General features: G+C 42.5%; 1 protein-coding gene across 4 annotated transcripts in view; it reads left to right on the top strand.

The window, feature by feature from the left end:
* The window catches only part of GRK5 (G protein-coupled receptor kinase 5), a 224545-nt gene that overhangs the window by 143050 nt on the left and 61197 nt on the right, over positions 1-20298 (top strand). For all 4 annotated transcript variants that reach the window (XM_045023312.1, XM_045023309.1, XM_045023310.1 and 1 more), the window contains exons 3-4: positions 2295-2407; positions 14769-14846. In XM_045023312.1, coding sequence (XP_044879247.1) covers positions 2295-2407; positions 14769-14846 — 191 coding nt within the window. The remainder of the gene's footprint in view (positions 1-2294; positions 2408-14768; positions 14847-20298) is intronic.

Raw genomic sequence — 20298 nt, 5'->3', positions numbered from 1 at the left:
CTGCATGCCCCAGCCAATACAAACACACCAGCACCACAAGTTGTTGTTAGTGGGTGGTCCAGAGGACAAGTTAAGATTAAAATCATGGGCGGCCCATATGAGAGGCCAGGAGAGGCTAAGCCTCCCCTAACAGCTGGCCTGCCGCCTTTGGAATGTGCCACCACCCGCCAAAAGGGCACCCCGGCCATGGCCCCGCCCACCCTGTGCCCCAAGGCGCTGCTCCTGCTCGTCCTCTTCTGCCTGAAGCCCCGCCCTTGCTCCCGCTCTTCCCGTCCCCACACCACCCCCCCGGGGGCCTCAGGGGAGGGGCCTCAGGGCATGCGTGAGTGGTGAGCGGCTGCTGGCAGGTGGGCTGACGGGGGCAAAGAGGCACAAGAGGTGGGTGGTGGTGGTGGAGAATGGGCGGGGCTTCGGGGGGAGGAGGCCAAGCAGGGGCAGGCCTTGGGGTGGGGCCGGGGTCTGGGCAGGCTCAGCCTCCCCAAATGGAGGAGTCACGCGCTGCCCATGATTAAAATAACGATACGCCATTCGTTTTTGGGTGCTTGGCAAATATATGACTGTGATCCAACTTGTCCAGTATCCTGTCTCTGACAGCCATCGGTACCCCACGCATCAGATCACAGGCACTGACTTTTGGTTTGGCCAGTGGGTCCCCCTTTCTGCCCCATCCCCTCTGGGGAAAGACACTGAGCAGGGGCGGGGCGCTGGGGCAGAGTAGGGGGTAGGACCTCTGTCTGGGCGCCGGGACCCACAAAAGATTAATCGAGCCCTGCGGGTGCTGTGCACACACTCTTACTTTTCAGTGGGTGCTTGAGCCCCAGAGCACCCAGCGAGTCGGCACTTGCGCATCAGAGGATGATGCAAGAAAACTTGCAATCCATGTGCATGGGTGTATGCAATCACTAGACTTGTGACCAGCCTCTACATAGGAGGTGGAGGCTCCCTCCTCCTTTACAACCCATGCAAAAGCTGGCTATAATCTGGCCATATGTGAGGTGCTGGGGCTTACATCCAGTTATTGCAGGGGATGGGCATGACGAAATCAGCTCTAGTGGGTAAAAACTCTATTCTGGGTATGTAGAATCTCTACTAAATGGACAGTTCATTCACAGATTCCTGTGTTCACCTATGTTTTTCCTACTAGTGGAGGGGAGACGGGGAATAAATGCACAAGCTAGTACAGCTGTAAGATAGAAGTAACCCAGGCGCTGACAACTTGTGTGGGTTTTGTATGTCTGTTTGCAGTGTTATGTTATGTGTTGGGAAGTGAGTTGTTTCCATAATAACAGTGTCTGCCATATGGCAACGAGGAAGGCGGTGAGAAGAACGCTTCAGGCAACACAATATGTTGTTTGACATTTTGTGTATTTTTAAAGGAATAATGTATCTTAAGTGTGTGCAGCAGCTCCATGCTGACTGGTGTTTAATGCTGATCTTGCAAAGCGAACGTGTGATACCAGCTGGTTTATACTTGTGCCATGTACATTTGTGCTACTCTTTTTCTTTTTCCTCATTTTCCTTTTAAATATTGATTCATAAAGTGCTTTTCACTGTAGTCAGATTGCTGTTCAGTGCTGTACAATGATGGAACAACAATAAAAAATACCATAAAGCAGTAGGTGAAATAAACTTCTAAAGGAGGACGTCATGTGAAACTCAATCTCATCAGTAAGATGTTGTATGTCCAAAGCCCTGGTTACTGCCCACTGAACAGATAGCACTGATTTTTAAATACTTTTAAAATATATATACCTATAAATACATGTATATTAGAGAAGGGCTTTAGCCACAAAGTCAAATCCATATTTTCCCAGAGTTTTGCAGCATTCTGACCTGCATTTAAATATATGGGGAACTGGGGATAGGGCTATTGAAGTTCCCGTTAAATCTAAACTTTGACACAACTACATGTGCAAATTCACTTCTTCAAGGCTTCTGGTAACTCTCCCCTTAAGGTTCCCCCCCTCCCTTTTCCCCACAATGGTAACCAATATGGGATTTGCCTTCTCTGATTCTATATAACTCCAGAAATGAAAGGTCAAAAATTGTCGTCTTACCATGGCTGAATGGCATGAGCGGGACTTTTTGCCTGCACTAGGACTGTAGAATTGAGCGCGTGGTAGCCTCATGGGTCTAGTGTTTTTGGCTTTGATTTTCCAAGGGGGTGTTATGGTTTGGAGTGTTTTTACTGCGCTCACTTGTGGTGTGTTAAAATTGTAGCCAGCCCAAAACACACAAAGAGGATCTTCAGGTTTTTACACTCTCTTTTTTTCTTCTTCTTTTATTGCCTCTAGAGAGAGATTATTACAGTTTATGCGACAAGCAGCCAATTGGAAGGCTTCTCTTTCGGCAGTTCTGTGAAACTCGACCGGAGCTTGAGTGTTGCATTAGGTTCCTTGACTCGGTGGTAAGTTAATTCTTCTGATATTTGCAGTGCTTTATTGCACTCTGTTCCTTGGTAATGAACTTAAGAACATCAATGTAGGAGTACAAAAAATAAACCATTGTTCTTAAGGAGTAACATTCTCTACATGAGCACAAAGATGTGAGCCTTCCATGTATTTGGCTCCTGCAGAATATTTTGTTTGTCACCATTAATATCTCTATCAGGTCAACAGTCAAAACATTTTTTTCTCCTCTCCAAAAGCTTCTTCCTGACATCCAGCAATCATTGTAAATTTTGACTATAAAATGTATTGGAAAATACAGGGTTTTTAATATTATTTAATTGACATTTCTGAGCCCATCCTACTTAAAAAGGAACAATTTGTATTGGCTATCTGTGAACTCAGTGTAAGAGAGTGTTTTTAGCTTGATAGAAATCATAAAAAGAATTTTAATGCTATTTGACCAAAATCTTTATGTAGACTCTGATCATGTGATTTGGTGGCACAAACAGACTGCTGAGTTCATGCAATGTATTGCAAGATCAGGATCTCATTAAAGACTGACTCTTTCTTTGGATTGTTTATCCAATATTAAATGGGATGGCAATTGGTTCTAAGTGTCGTGTGTTAGACTACCATGCTGCCTTGCCTCTGTAACAAACAATAAAGCAACTTTTAGCATTTAAAATGTGTGAAAATTATTTCTTACCTTTTGGTTTGGGAGACAACAACAAGAAAGAATGATCTTTGGTTTCTGTGTGTTTTCCATTTAAAAGAAAACAGGAAGTTTTCAAAATTCAGAGTGGTTACAAAATTTAGGGGCTTTGTGTACCACTATTATATATTATTAATAGGCTTAGAAGGATTAAATTTTTATCAATAAAAAGCAACAAAGAGTCCTGTGGTACCTTATAGACTAACAGATGTATTGGAGCATAAGCATGTGTCTGACGAAGTGGGTATTCACCCACGAAAGCTCATGCTCCAATACATCTGTTAGTCTATAAGGTGCCACAGGACTCTTTGTTGCTTTTTACAGATCCAGACTAACACGGCTACCCCTCTGATTTTTAATCAATAAATGTCAATGTCAAAAACCAACAGAAAAAATATTTCCATTGATGATAATTGAACTTTACAGATAGGCAAAGTAAGAAAAGTGCTACTAGGGAATTTACTTGAGTTTAATTTAAGGATGTTTGCTTTGTGTATTTTGACATGTGATGTTGAATAATTGTGTTTTAATGGTTATAAAGCTTTAACTTTTTGAATCTCAATGTGTTGTAGTGTCATTAAATAATTGTCTGACCCCCCCCAAAAAAAACATTTCTTGCAATTATAAAAAATTGATAAAAACACTTATGCTTAAAATGAAACATGGATCTTGTCGGTCAGAATTGTTTTTTAAAAACCAAATTCTGTATTTGCAGTATTTGTATTCCAGGAATGCCTAGAGGCCTCAGAGATCAGGGTCCCCTTCTGCTAGTCCTGTACAGGCACATAGTAAGAGAATGTCTAGGCCTTGAACAGCTTACAGTCTAAATAGATAAGAGAGACAAAGGCTGGGTGAAAAGAAGTATTATTATCCCCACTAGGGTGTATATTATCCTGTCACAACAACACAATCAGCTTTACAATACAACACGATAACCTTTCTTCACACAAAGTACTGGGAGTATTGCTGAAGTCATTCTTGGAGTTCAGGGCAACAAACTGCCTTGCCCTTCTGCAGCCCTTAGCCTGAGATCTTGAGAGTGAAACCAGCTATGGCGTTTCAGTATGCCCCCAGGTGTAGTGCAGCGTTTGTGGGTATGTCTACACTGCAATAAAACACCTGCCGTTGGCCAGGGTCAGCTGACTCAGGTTCACAGGGCTCAGACTGCGGGGCTATAAACCTGCAGTGTAGATGTCTGGGCTCCCGCTGGAGTGTAGGCTTTGGGACCATCCCCTGCTGGTCCAGCCCAAGTCCAGACATCTACAGTGCAAGTTTACAGCCCCACGAGCCCGAGTGAGCTGACGCAGGCCAGCCGCGGGTGTTTTAGTGCAGTGTGAACGTACACTTAGACAAGAATACCGTGAAAGGTTGAGAGGGGGCTGGTAAGGGAAATGGTTGTGTCTAAAACCTCCAAGCCCCAACAACCCAAGACAAATATCCCAAGACCCTTCTGCAGGGATGCCCTTGGCAAACACCCTTTGCTTGCTGCTCTGGCCCTTAACTGTCTCGTATACTATTGCAATGTTCAGTTTAGCCAAGAGATCTGTATTCACAGTCCAGCTGAGATCACCAGTAATTGGTTGAACAAAGTGACTGAGCTATATGGAGGTCTGAATAGTCACTCTCTTATCTTTGAACATCTTTGATGGCTTTTGTTTATTGATTTCAACTTCTTTAAAAGTTTGCTGACCACGGGTGAAATTTTCTATATTATCCAACCTTAACTATTTTGTCTAAAACAGGAAACACAACAAAACTTTGTTTTTACTTAGTACCAAAGATGAAAAATAATTAAAAATACTCAGCTCTTCATTGGAAGATCTTGGAGCACTCTGCAGGATTGCAAGTATTTTTATCCCTGTTTTATGGAGAGAGAGGAACTGAAGCACAGAGAGGTTAAGTGACTTGCCCAGAGTTGCACAGCAAATCAGTGGCACAGCCCAGAATACACCTATATCTCCTCTCCCGGTCCCCTTCTTTAACCACTAGACAATACTGCTTCCAAAAGCAGGCAACAATAAATGCTGTGTGTGATTTACAAGCACAGGTTGGAGTGGAAACTGCAAGCTGAGGAGTTCTGTCAGACAGTCACCAACCTACCCATAATCTGTCTTTTCCATATGCAAGTCAGACCCAGTTTAGAGAGAACTTTCTCACTCCTCTGATTTCAAACGTCAGTAGTATCAACCTGCATTACATATTGAGAAAAGTGCCTCCTTTACATGGCATTTATTTCAGCTGTCATGAGCACCCAACGTGATCTCTTGGGGAGATTGCTTATAGGGTATATTATAAATTTGGATTTTTTTAAGTGTTCATTTTTATAATAAAGCACGTTCCACAATCACTGAAGTTAGCACAGGAAACGGATTCCTCTTGCTGATACAATTGTCGGGTTGTTTCAGTTAGAGTGTGACAAGGGACGTTGACCAGATAAAAATCGCAGGCCTGATTCCCCATTGCCTTGCACTCTGCACAGTGATTTACATCTCTGCCAAGCGAGTGCTGCATGGGTATGAAATGCTGCTGAATCACAATAGTAGCATTATACACTCACTTTGCCCAGGTGTAACTGACTACACAAGGCACAAGGCAGAGGAGAATCAGGGCCTACATTTTCAAATTGATTTATCTGTGTTACCAATTCAGGGCCTGATCCGAAGCCCTTTGAAGTCAGTTGGGGCAAGTTGTGTCAGTGTGGGTAGAGAACAATGCAGAGGAGTGGGAATGGAGAAGAAGACATGAATGACAGAGTGATAAGAAAGCAAGATTGAATCTATGACCATGGATAAGATTTTCAAAAGCACTCAACATTGGCTTATCTCTTCTCCCATTGAAATCCAGGGCAAATATCCCTTCCCCACCTCTTCAATAAGGGCAGAGTTAGGTCAACACTGAGCTCTTCTGAAAATCCCACCCTGCAAAAATGAATATTTTATTGAAATTAACAACTGGTTGGACTTAGCATTAAATGGAGATGAAATGTAAAGATTCCAATGCTTGTCTCCTTTGTACACGATGTCCCCTCTGCCAAATAATGTGCTTCAGTCACAGATATGCATACAGGCCAACATTTCCAATTAAACTGCCTTTATTTTTAAACATGAAGCTAGGGCCCTAACATTAGCATTAGTCTTGATTTAAAAATGATCAGTGATGGAGAATCCACCACGACCCTTGGTAAATTGTCAGTGGTTTAGTATTCTCATGGTCAAAAATTTACACCTTATTTCCAATCTGAATTTGTCTAGCTTCAACTTCCAGCCATTGGCTCATGTTATACCTTTCTCTGCTAGACTGAAGAGATCAGTATTAAATATTTGTTCCCCGTGTAGCTACTTAGAGACTATAATCGAGTCACCCTTAACCTTCTCTTTATTAAGTTAAATAGATTGAAGTCTCTGAGTCTATCACTATAAGGCAAGTTTCCTAATCCTTTAAACGTTCTCATGGATCTTCTTTGAGCCCTCTCCAATTTATCAACATCCTTCTTGAATTGTGGGCACCAGAACTGGGAGACATTATTCCAGCAGTGGTTACACCAGTGCCAAATACGGAGGAGCAGTTCCCAGAAGGGTCAATTCAACATAAGAAGAGAAGAAACAAACGGAGAGGAGTGTCACACTAGAGCCCATTGCTAAGAAGGGCATCTGCCAAAATGGAAGCTGTGACTCTGAACCAAAAACCGTGCCACAATTTTGTAAATCAGCCCTTCTCAAACTGAATAAACTGCCAGAAGGTTAAAACTGGTCGCCCTGTGTTTTACGTGTTTCCTAGCAATGCGTTGCAAGGTGTTGAGATTGTGATGCTGTTACACAGTGGGGGCTAGGTGTGCTGTAGGACAGAATGTGCAGGAATGTGTCAGTCTGTCCCACCACGCAGAATTACAGCCCCGCTTCCACGTGCTCCTCAGTAAGGAAGGCATGTGTGTGGAGAAAGATTAGATATGTTCTCTGAGCTGTTTACAGTGAAATAGGCAGCCCTTGAAACGAACAAAGGATTTGTAGAGGTGGCTGGCTTGCAAGTAGCAATGCCCTACATTTGTAATAGAACCGGTGGGTTTAATATGCACAGAAAAAGGATGATCCTGTGGCTGAAGAACTGGGCTAGCACTTAGGAGAGCTGCTGTAGACTCCCTGTATGGCCGCAGGCAAGTCGCTCAATGTCTCTGTGCCTCAGTTTCCCATCTGTGCAATGGGGATAATAGGGCTTCCTTTCTCCCACCCTTTGTCTGTCCTGTCTATTTATGTTGTGCTCTATGGAGCAGGACTGTTTCCGCTATGTGTACAAACAGCACGTAGGGCAATGGGGCCATGCTCTTGGCTAAGTAATATAAATTACAAGAGTGTCTTACCACTGGCCTTTACCAGGCAGGAGGGACATGGGTCAATGTGTATGTGGTAGCCCAGAGTGCCCCAACATTGCCAGACCTTTGGCGAGTGAAACTTGCTGAAACTCCAAAGAGAGCAGTTGACTAAATTGTGTGAACCCAACAGTGAGCCCAGAACCAGCCCTGAAAATCAGGAGATGCCCTATCTCACCTGCGCTCTAACCAGCTCTCCCTCTCACCGCATCCATCCCAAATCACCTGTAAACCAGTGCTCAGGGCTGCCAAAGCCAGGGACACAGCACTCAGACGCTACTGTATCAACAGGCATGGCAAGATTGCTAAAATGTGATGGTCAGCTGATAACAAAGTACGCCCCTCCGGTCATCTGAAATCTGTTCCCTTCCCTTGGCCTCCTTAGCTGCTCCATCAAAATAGGTCCCTCCCCTAAATGAGAGAGGAGACCCCCAGCCTTGAATTGCAGGCATTCCCACCCTCCTGCTGAGAAGTCTTTATTCCACATCACACCACCATTTCCTCACCACCACCACACACACACCTGTATCCTCATACATACGTATATAATATCTCCTGTGTGTAAAACAGTTGTTTGCCAAACTCTTTGGTAGACTTCCAGAGGAAGGCATTGTTCCGAATGAAAGCTGTTATTACCGCAGCACGCTGTAGCTGGCTTATGATTAAATTAACTCTCTTGCAAACCCTTACAAGTTATTCATAGGCTGCCCTACCGGGTATTGTAATAGCATGCTTACAAATATTGTAGCAAAGAAATATCTCTTTGTACCTTTTGAAAGAAAATCCTTAAAATAAAGTTTTTTAGGGCACAATTCCTGTGCTGGAGAAGGGATCAATAAGTAGCTGCCCTGTTAGCTGTATACATTTCCTGTTCTCCAAGCCAGTAACTGCAGAACTAGAATATGATAACCCAGTGCAGGATTTCAACATGAATATTTCATAAAATAATATACATACACAGGTGCTCCGACTTTCAGCAGGTCTCTTCTGTGTCATGATTTCCCTTTGAACTGGTCTACTGCCTATCTTGCAGCCTCCCTCAGTTCCCTCCCCTGCTTCCTCTACTCACTTTGCATTGAAGATTCCTAATCATTTCGGGAGTGCGGGGGAGGCTTTTCAGTTTATAACATGAGCCAGAGTGGGTCTGAGTGGAGGGAGTCATGAACAGACTGGCTGACTCAGGCCAAGAGGAAAATAGGTTCCATATCATTTCACCCACCGAAGAGCAGAGGTACATTGTACTTTCTTACACTGTACTAAACAAAAAGAGCATCCTGAAGAAATGTAAGGTGCACAATTTAAGAATAGAGAACAGCCCAAGTGCCTGTCTAGGTTGTTTCTGCTGGAGCCAGGGGCTGGCAGTGGGGGTACAATTACCTCATGTGGAATTTTTTAGTTGAATGCTTCACTAGACATACATGTGGAAGGGGGGTAAAAATGATGAACAAGCATCCACTTTAATACCAGTTATTAGAAGTTACCCTTTAGTCTAGACTGTTTTCATTTGTTTAGTTTGATTCCTGCACCTGGTATACAAACAGCAGTGTGTGTGTATATGAGGGATGGCGGGAGGGGTAAACAGCACAGGTAGTGATGTCTACCATTAAGGTTACCCAACACTTCCCGTTAGAAGATCCTAACTTTAGTTGCTTTATCACTTTGCCAAACTTTAACCATTTTGGCTGAAGTTTTCCCATGCTGGATGTCTGCCTCAGGTTAAGTCATTTCATAGAACATGTTCACGGGGAAATATGTTGTTTTGCCCATGTTACAAAAATTGTTACAACCATGTAGCTGAAAAGTTGTTGTACCTCTATGCTGTGGATTAGTGACTTGAAATTTGGCAGGGGGGTTGCCTTGCTAACAGAGATGGGGCTTTTGTTGTCCTTGTGAAAATCCACCCAAATTCGGTCAAGTTATAAACCTCTAAAAAAAAATCTCATTTTGCACACACTCAATAGAGACTAGTTAGACTTAAGCAACTAAATTCTCTGTGGAAGAATAGGCTGCTCCCATGTGTCCCCTTGTGGGTGGGGTGCTTCTGCTCTGCCCATTATTTGTCCTTCTTCCAAGCCCTTTTACAGAGACTCCACATGCTTGTTTGTCCAATTGCTACCTTTATGGGGGTCTGGGTTTATTCAGGCAATAACTCAAAAGTAATACTTAGAGTCCTGCAAATAATCTGTCCAAGGCGTGGCTCTTACCTCAGAGCCTGGGTGAGTGAAAGGGCTCCTTCATCTAGTCCCTTTTCTTTTTTGTGAGTTCTCCAGGGGTGACCCACCTGGGGGTTTGGATTGCAGCTGTCCTGCTCAGATCTGACTCCCCTGTAGACTTCCCAGGGTCAACTTACTCAAACAACGGCTTCAGCTCTCTTTTATAAGGAACTAGCTTATTCTGGTTCCCTCCCAGCACCAGCCATCTCTGGTTAGCTCATTTAGCAAGCCTGCTCCAGGCTTGCAGTCTCCTGCAGGCAGCTCCCAGCATGCTCCATCCCCTCCCAGTGCCTGTGTGCTGACCACACCGCTCTTGTGCCATCCCAACAGAGGGCCTGAGCATGCTCCATTCTTGGGCTGCAGAGGCTGAGCAGGACTTTCACTGCAGTTGCTCCTCCAGTTTGCTGTGGGCTGTTGTGGTGCCAAGTATGAAAACTGTGGGCAGGGAAACTGTTTCTCTCAATGTTCCCCCGGCTGGTGTCCAGGTGGCATGGAGGAGAAGGTGGAAGCGGCCTGACCTGAATGCAGAGAGGCAAGGAACAAATGGGGGAGAGGGAAGAGATGCATGGCAGATGATGAGGAGGGTAGAAAACTTGCAGGAGAGGGATTAGGAGCAGGTGCTGGGGGTAGGGGGAAGGAAGGGCCAAGAGCAGAAGGAGGCGGGTAGATTGGCAGGAACCAAGGACGTGGGAGGATAGAATCAGGGGGGGAACACAGGCATGAACTGGGGGAAGGGCCAGGTCAGAGGACAGGAGCAGGACCAGGGTAGGGACTGTGGAGGGGGGATAGGAGCAGATGAGGATGGGAAGAGACTACAGGGATGGGGTAGTCTACAGAACCTGAAATTAAACCTATTACTCCTGAGTCACCACATTCCTTTGCTATCTGGCAAGTAGCTGTGAAACCCATGGGCAAAGTGTGTGTCTCCATCCTGCTGTATTGGTATGTCCACCTGGAAGATAAGTCTTTTACTGCTGCTAGTTACTAGATTCCTACTCTGCTGATGACCCATGTGGAGGATCTATATGGCTCCACATGACATTTAAGTTTTGGTGTCTTTTTTCAAGCTAGGAAATTGCACACACTAAAAAACCTAAGTTAAAAGAATATTATTAAGGTTACAAAGGCAAGCACTCAAATGAGGAAATGCCAGAATTAAGATTGCTCGTACAGTACCCCGTGTCTCCATGGTGTGCTACAGAGGTGTGATTTCTAAAGCGCACTAACGTGTTGTGCACTAACTGGCCCATGCTGACCCTGCTGGGTGCACTAAAAGTTCCCTAGTGGACTTTAATGAATGTTAAAGCACCCTAGGGAACTTTGGGTATGCACCATGTTGCAATTGTAACTAATAATGCTATTCCTATTAATTATGTACTTTCAGACTGTAACCAGTCTTTCTAGTGCTGAGGAAGAAGGGGAGGGGTCTTGTGGTTAAAGCACAAGATTGTGTGTCAACAGACCTGATTACTCGTCCGGGCTCCGGAGCAAACTTTCAGTGGCCTTGGGCTACTTGCTTAATCTGTCTGTATTTGTATAATTCTTCCTCTTGTAACAGCCTATGGCAGAATATGCACAGGTGCCCATGGAGAGCTGAATAGCATGCAAGTGACATTGGAGATAAAACTCTTGATTTTCTTCCAAAAATCAAAACCCAGCTTCTAACGTTTGAGCTAAAGGAGAATCTTAAACACTCACCAGTGTTGGGGTTTATAGGCCCATTTCAGATCTTCACTCTCATATTTATCTGTCTGTCTGTCCCCTTAGTCTTTGAGCACCTCCTGAGAACTTAAAATAGAAATAACTGTGAAAATCTCTTTAGTTGTTCCCATCTGTAGGAGAAATAGGCCTAGTGTCGAGTGTGTGTGTGTGTGTGTGTGTAACTTGCTGCAGGAAAGCTAGTCAAAGAAATGAGTTTTGTATTTCGTTCTGTTATGTAATGAGGTCCATGGTCATTCCTATCTCTTGCGGGAGGGAGTTCCATAGCATATGTCCTGCTCCTGTTAAAGTTCGGTCTTCCTCTCTGCTTCGCCTACTGGCCAACAGTTTCATTGTTGTGGTAACTATAATGGGATGTCACGGTTGCAAAGGGAGAGTCGTTCTCATGGCAGCTAGAGACAATTCCCTGGTGGACTTTGAATATCTGAACAGAGACTTTGAACTAGACTCTAGTTAGTCAGGAGCCAGTTAAGAGAGTAAAGCACTGAGATGACATGTTCACAGCATCCTATGTTGTTAAGTAGACAAGCTGCTGTGTTTTGTACCAGATGTAGCTTTCTCGAGGGATGGGGGGGGGAGTCTTCATTGCTAGATCTAATAAATTGCAATAATCACACTATGCGGATAGTTAATCACAGCTGTTTGAGAAGGTTTGCTTTTGTCTTGAGAAGGGCAGTGGTTTACATCCACCCCCAACAGATACATGACATAATTCCTTTTACTACTTTCACTACCAAAGTTTAGTCAATGCAAAGCTTATCTTTAGGCGTCTAGGATTGACAGCAGCAAAGAATCCTGTGGCACCTTATAGACTAACAGACGTTATGCAGCATGAGCTCATGCTGCAAAACGTCTGTTAGTCTATAAGGTGCCACAGGATTCTTTGCTGCTTTTACAGAACCAGACTAACACGGCTACCTCTCTGATAGGATTGACAGGAATCCCATGAAACACTCTGGCATCAGTCCATAGCTATGGACAGACACTAACATCTTAAAATAAATTGGATCTCTATGCCATATATATACAAATTTGTAATCTGTTTCAGAAACTCAGGCTTCTTCCACTTGAAATGAACTAAAATCTCTGTTTAAGCCATAAAGCAAGACAGTCACACATGTACCCAAGTCTAACTACATCCAGTAGAGAGCAGTGGTACTTGCCAGTCAGTCACAATATATGATACATACATTGAGAATACCACCTGAATTCCTGATCTCTGTTTTATAGAAGCAAATGCCATATTAATTCAAACCATATGAACTATGTGACCAACATTTGATATGAATGCACTTCCAGTAAAATTGCTTAAAGGATCTGTTTGCTAAACCTCTTATACGGCAAAATATTTAGCATCTCAAAGCTGCTGAGGGAACAATGAATGATAATTATTAGATGATTTATGAGTTGTGCTGGATTGAGGGCTTAGTTATGCTCCCAAATCCTTCTCCATTGAGACATTACCAATAAATTCTGGCTTTTGTGTTTGGCAATCTTCTGCGCAGAGAGTTAAATTTAAGAAGAGAAAATATTTGTATTTAAAAGACATTTTGTATTTAAATCTTTACTTTAAATTAAAAATCCCCTAGCCTGTCTTTGAATTTATCATAAGTGCATAGATAAAATGCAACTTCTCTGACCTTGTGGGAGAAAAAAATGCTGTTAAGATTCTATAAACACTCTGGAGTGTTCATGCTTTCAAGAGCTGAAATGACCTATAGTCAGATACCATCTAAATGGGCAGGAAATTGAATGAAAGATTCCAAAAAAAGCCCCTTGTATTAAGTTTTATGAGAACATAATCGGTTCATCCCCGACATGGTTACTAAGAAGGAAGTGTTGTACTTGTGGATTTTATTCATCAGTGTATTTCTCATCAGCAGAACTGTTTTTTCTTTTACTTGTGGTCATTGTCATTTACCAAACAAAATCTGATTGTTTGAACAACCTGCTGTATAAAGCCTTAAGCTTAAGCTACAATGGCTAAATCAGCATTGGCTGGATACATGGTTAATAGCATTATTATTACTTTTGTGGTTTTCATGTTATTCCGTGGTCTGGTTAGCTAGAGTATTTATTACAGCCTCCCTTCTGATTTATTGTATCAAACTGAGAACAACGTATATGTCTTAAAGTGTGCAACAGTTCTGAAGTGCATTCTTCCAAATGCCAGTTCAGACTGATCTACCGTATGTTGTCTTTTATTTCCTCCTCATTTATCATCTCAGACAACTTGTATTGGACTAACTTACTTAATTGGTTTGGCAAGAGGGTCTGGGATCCTTTTTCTAATATGAGCATTCATAAAAACACGTTGAACTGACTTTTTTTCCAGAAAACCATTTTGATCATAAGACTGAAATCTTGTACCCCAGGCAATGACAAATTAGAATGTCTCTAAGAATTTGTCATTATAATTTAGTTATTGTCTCACTTGGGGTCACAAGCTTTAAATGGGTTTTTTTCCCCCTTGTCTTTTAATGACTTGCATTGCTGAAGAATTTTAAGTAAAATGATTAATGTCTCAGTGATGCCTAAGTAATATTTTGTTTCCTAAATAAAGTTAATCCTAAGATTTATCATAGATCAGTGCTGGTACAATATGCAGAATCCTTAGAATAATATTTAAAAATGCAATGTGTGTGCTCTCTTTTGTAATGCACAATCGAAATCAAACAAGATTCCAGTATATACGGAACATCACTCTTCGTTTAGTCCCTTTTATTTTTCTAAGCCCTGAAATATCCCAGGTTTTTGAGCTCTCCTGTTTCAAAAGTGCATCAGAAAGCACTAAAGGTGATTGGCAAAATTTCTGCAGAGGGGGAAGAGCTTGAGAAATGAGTGTTCTACCAAGAGAAAAAATTAAAATCCACAGGAGGACCCAAGCTTCCAAAAGCCCTACCTCCTGAGAGAGCTCTCCTTATGCCTAAACAAGGTAGTTTTTTTCTGTCATAGAGATTAACAAAACAAATAATCCTCCTTTATCATTTGGAAAAAATAATTTCTACTCCCTATGTCTAAGTGAGTGAAAACAAATAAAGCTCCGTGAGAGGGGTTAATTATCAGAAACATTTTCAAAACATTGGGGCTTGGCATATCTATCAAGTATAAATTAAAGAAATTTACTCATATGTGGCCTAATCAAAGAGGGCTGGTTTCAAAGAACCGTTTTCTTGGTCTTGGTCAAAATATCTTGATGCCAGTGTTTTGCTTTTCAATTAGATCAACTGTACAGGTTTACCTCCATCAGAAGATTATATTTGCCTTCCAAATTATTCAAGTGGAATGTTCAGTTAAGGCTCTCTCCAAAATGAAGTTATAATGATGAAGTGTGAGTACAAATATTGATGGTTTCTTTATTTCTTTTCCAGGCAGAGTATGAAATTGCTCCAGATGAAAAACTGGGAGAGAAAGGAAAGGAAATCATGATGAAATACCTCACCCCAGAGGTAAGGGGCTGCCAAAATGATATCACTGAAGGAATGCAGGGCACTCCTCTGCTACACAGAGGATGTTACAAGCTCTTAAACCAATGGTGTGCAGTTTAGTGGTAATATCCTCTGGGGAACAAAACTTAATCTGTTAAGTAAAACTGCCAGGTATAAGTGGAGTCACATTTAGGTCCAAAAATTCACTTTGAAAGATAATGAACTTTTTAGGGGCCTTATGCATCCATTGGTGCATAAGAGGGTTTCTCTGGTCTCTTCTCTTTATGTAGAAGTTACACATATGCAGTATGAAAAACAGGGACAATCCAGACACGATTATGTGGTAAGCATTGGTGAGTGGTGAATTTTTAGTGGCAATTGCTGTATATCAATTGGTGAATTAGACTCCTTAATGTTGTGTCTCTATCCCTTGTAAATACTTTACGGAGCTGTGTGTCTCATAAGACATGGAACGCTGTTCTTCAGCTGCTTTCTTAAGGATAGGTTCATACTCAGAAATCATATTCTTTTCTCCCTATCAAGTCCTCGCTGCTAAATCTTCAGTATTCATGAAGGAGAAAAGCTCATGTGAACATTGTGTCCACTGGGTGGCATTACGAACTGGACCACGAGGCTGCTGCAAGAATTTTGGGCACGCTGCAGCTGGGACCAGTTCTTTTTTGTTTTTTGTTCATTTGCTGACCACATTTAACCTTTTGCAGAAGTCTGTGCCAGTAAGCAACAAATGCTGAGTTTCAAACACATGAATTATCGTAGGCTTTCAGCTGCTGCAAGCTTTCTAAGAGTAACTAAGTCCCACAACCACCGCTGAGAGGATTTTACAAGAGGAACACGTTTAACCCCAAGGATAATGTATTACATGTTGTAGTAAATGCATTTAAAAACATTTAAATGATACAGTGTGATTTGGAGGTGGAGGGGCAGGGGCAGGGCAGACCACCTTTTTTTCTAGTCAATCATTTTCCTATGATAAAATTGATTGTATACTTTAATATATGGAGATATACCAATCTCCTAGAACTGGAAGGGACCTTGAAAGGTGATCAAATCCAGCCCCCTGCCTTCACTAGCAGGACCAAGTACTGATTTTGCCCCAGATCCCTAAGTGGCCCCCTCAAGGATTGAACTCACAAACCTGGGTTTAGAAGGCCAATGCTCAAACCAGTGAGTGATCCCTCCCCCCTTTAAGTTCTCTCAGGGAGTTATCTGCAACCTAGTTTAATTTGATGAGCCTGATTAGTTTTAAGAATATAAAGAACTGATCCTGCTGGTATGAATTGCTGCTACCCATTCATTATAGACCCTAAGTTTACCACTGGGTTTTATTTTTCCAAGATGGTAGTTTAGGGTAAAGTCTCTGCTGCAGAGTAATGAGGGAGGTGGGTTGAACATTTAAAGGCCATCATTCTCCTCTTGCCCCAGAAAGACCTGTTTTGTTTTTCTTTGCAGTAGAGAAGTGAGTGTTGGTGGTGCTAGTGACATTTTAGCCCTAATCAAAGCGAGAGAAGGTCAGTGCTCACTGACTTGAGTTAAGCACGACAAGGAACTGTGCAGTTTCCCAAAACATCTCTGACAATCCACCTCAGTGCTGACCAACAGCACCGCTGCAATCCTAGGGTATGTCTGCATCACAATCCGTTGTGACTGACTGCAGCACTTGTAGACATACTCAAGCTAGCTTTGATCTAGCTAGCTTGAATTACAGCAGCAGTAAAGCTGCAGCAACATTGGCTAGCTGCTTGAGTACATATCCCTGGTCCTTGGCAGACATAAGCAGCCCATGTTGCTGCCTCTTCTGTTATGGCTTCGCTGCTATTGTTATTTGAGTTAGCTAGCTCTCAGCGAGCTCAGGTTTGTCTACATGTGCTGCCGTCACACCTCTGATTGCTGTGTAGACAAACCTACAGTCTCTTGAGCAGTAACCACCTCGTAGCAAATTCATTTCTTTCTCCTCAAAAGGAAGGATGGTCTTGAGGTCAAAGGAGAATCATAGAATTACAGAAATGTAGGGCTGGAAGGGACCTCAAGAAGTCATCAAGTCCAGCCCCCTGCACTGTGGCAGGACCAAGTAAACCACCATCACTGACGTGTTTGTCCACATCCTTACTAAGGTGTGGTGCCTAGAACTGGACACAGTACTCCAGCCGAGGCCTCACCAGTGTCAAGTAGACTGGGACAATTACCTCCCATGTCTTACATGCAACATTCCTGTTAATGCACCCCAGCATGATATTAGCCTTTTTCTCAGCTGAATCGCATCATAGACTCATGTTCAATTTGTGATCCACTATAACCTCCAGATCCTTTACTGCTTAGCTAGTTATTCCTCATTTTGAAGTTATTCATTTGATTTTTCCTTCCTAAATGAAATACTTATCACTTGTCTTTACGGAATTTCATCTTGTTGAATTCCGACTAATTCTCCAATTTGTCAAGGTCGTTTTGAATTACAGCCCTGTCCGTCTAAAGTGCTTGCAAGCCCTCCCAGCTTTGTGTCATTTGTGTATTTTATAAGCATGCTCTCCACTCCATTATCCAAGTCATTAATGAAAATACGGAATAGAACTGGACCCAGGACTAACCATGAGGGACCCCACTAGATACGCTCTCCCAGTTTGACAGCGAACCATTGATAACTACTCTTTGAGTGCTGTCTTTCAACCATTGTGCACCCACCTAGTAGTAATTTCATCTAGACCACATTTCTCTAGTTTGCTTATGAGAATGCCATGTGGGAATATGTCAAAAGCCTTACTAAGATCAAGATATATCAAGATTTATTAATTATATTAAGACTCAGGAGTTGGGGTTTCCACACTGTATCCTGTCATATTATTTACTCACCTGATTGTGTTGTGAGGCTTCATTCCTTTAAGATTCTTAGGTAGAAGGGGTTATAGAAATGCAAAGTTATATTATTTCCTTTGTAACCTAACTCCAGGTCTCCAGAGGTGGGAGATTAGTACCTGCACTAGCCTCAGCCCTTCGCTTTGTTATTACTGGAAGAAGATACTGTGTCATTTTTGTTTCTTTCTGGAAATGACGTCAGTGCAGCTCCATATGGAGGAGAAAATATTTCCCAGAGGCTAGACTAATTGTGCCACCTCTGCAGATTGGTTACTAGATTTACTAATCCAAATCTCCTCCTTTCTCAAAGACCCTATGGGCTTGTCTACACTATCCCACAAATGGTATTTAATTAATGCTAACTAGGAACTATTTTTTTGTTCACACCTTTAGAGTTTACATGGCGGCATTACAGTGGGAGAGTGTGCACTGCTATTCACCCCCCCACACACAGACACCCATAGTCCGAACTGCGAGGCAATGTAGACATAGCCTAAGTATACTGAGCAGATGCCCTGATGGAGTACCATCTACGCCAGCAAAGAAGAACTCTTTTTCATTAGGGGTTTGCATTTCTCTGTTTAATTACCTGCCCATTAAAATAGACAAGTAACCTCAGATTCAAACACCTTCTGCTTTCAGATGAACGTTTCTCTTCAGCAGGTTTATGTCTGTACTTCAAAGAACCTCACTGTCTTGGTATAAAAATAGTTTGGCATAAAGCTTGATTGATGGAAGAAAATTGTAGATGTTCTTGATTTATTTCTTGGAATAATGGTTCAAATTTAAAATCAGAGTAAATTTGTTGCTGCTGCTGCTGTTTAGAATGCAGGATCAGAAGCAAAATCAAACTAAAATGTTGACTCCATATTCTGGCTATTAATTATTATTGTTTTTATTTTGATTTCTAAGTAGTTTGTAGTGTTGCAGCTGGGTCATGCCCATTAGGGTGCAATATGTGTAATAGATCATCATTATATCATGGGATGCTCATAGCCAGCTTGCAGACATGCCTGAGTGTCTGTGTGCTAGACAGCCCTGGTTCAGCAGCTCTGCCCCAGCAGCCTGTATACTGCCCCACTCTGGCTTCCACCAGCCTTGGTTACAACCAGCAAGGTGACCCCAACACACTCCCAGTTCCAAATTTCCCTACAACTGTGTGCCCTGAGTGTCCAGCCCTTACCAGGGCCACTCAGAGTTATACTAACGTTTGTTGCTCCTTTGAGACAAAAGCACATTACAGCTTATTTACTTAACTGGGGTAAATACACCCTTCCCTTCAAACACAGCGCTGAGCTGGTATATAGTAAAAATAAAACAAATTTATGAACAAAATATACATAGGATTAAGTGAGTTCAAGTATAAGGAATGAAGATAGAAAGAGTTACACATATAACAAAATAAAAATATCCTCACTTTAAAATATGCTCAGTTACACAGGCCATAGAAACAACAGGAAGAAAAAATTTCCCCCAAATAAATAGACCACACCTCACTACCTCCAAAATCCTCATGTGACTCACACAGCTGGTAGCCCGGAAGGAGATGGGCCCTGCACTGTGTCCTCAGACCAGTAGAGGAAGTGAATTCCAGAGTAAAAGACCCTCTGTTGAGACTATTCAACACTAGCCCCCAGACAATCAAATCTAGGGTGTGCTAGCTCAGCACTTCCCATCAGGTGTTGTGGAGAGAGGCAATGCCTCAAATAACCATGACTCAGACTATGATCAAAGTCCACATCTTGAATTGAACTTGGAAGCAAATAGGTAACCAGTGCAGTTCATGGAGAAAAGTGCTCATATGTTTGCCATGGCTGATACAACAAATAAAGTAAGTAGCCTCATTCTGTACTGGCTGTAGCCACCAGATAGTCTCCATGTACAGCCCCATTTAGAGGACACTTTGTGGCTTGTGGATTGGATTATTACAAGCATGTTTCACCATGGCAAACTGCAGAGCTGCATAACCAAATGCGGATAAAAATAAGTGCTTTTGGCCACAGAAGCAGCCATAATTTCAAGCGTAATTCCAAGTAGGGATCCTCCATTCTTCCACCTTACTCTGATGCATTAACATTCCCTCTGTCTTGTTTGGACTAAGCTGAAGCCAGCATACTCACATCCAAAGTCCCAGTCCCAGCCCAAAACTGGGAAAACACGGGCATTGCACTATCTGGCTCTGATGGAAATGAGACCTAGAACTGTATCTACATACTAATGCTGCCTCAATGTAAGCTGATTTGCTGTCTTCATTAGTGGTTTCACATGAATGTTGAGCAGAAGAGGAGATCAAATAAATTCTTTTGGGATCTCCATATGAGATTTGTTGTAGCAAAGGAGCAATTACCCTAAACCTCTCTAGAGGATACATGGAAGAGGAAATAACAGAATCACCTCAGGATTATATCCTTTTCCCCAGATAGGCGCCACTGGTGAGTCAACAAAATTTCATGTGCTACTGTATCAAAGGCTGGTGACAGAGACAGCCCATTCAGCATGGACAAGGCCTTTGTCCATCACTAAGAAGAGACCTTTATCCAACAAGATGAATGCCATCTCAGTGCCATACCCAGACAGAATGTCCGTCTGAAAGGAACTAGAAAAT

The sequence above is a fragment of the Mauremys mutica genome, chromosome 7 (genome assembly GCF_020497125.1).
Source record: "Mauremys mutica isolate MM-2020 ecotype Southern chromosome 7, ASM2049712v1, whole genome shotgun sequence".
In the NCBI taxonomy this organism is placed as follows: Eukaryota; Metazoa; Chordata; order Testudines; family Geoemydidae; genus Mauremys; species Mauremys mutica.
This window is presented reverse-complemented; position numbering and strand designations above follow the sequence as displayed.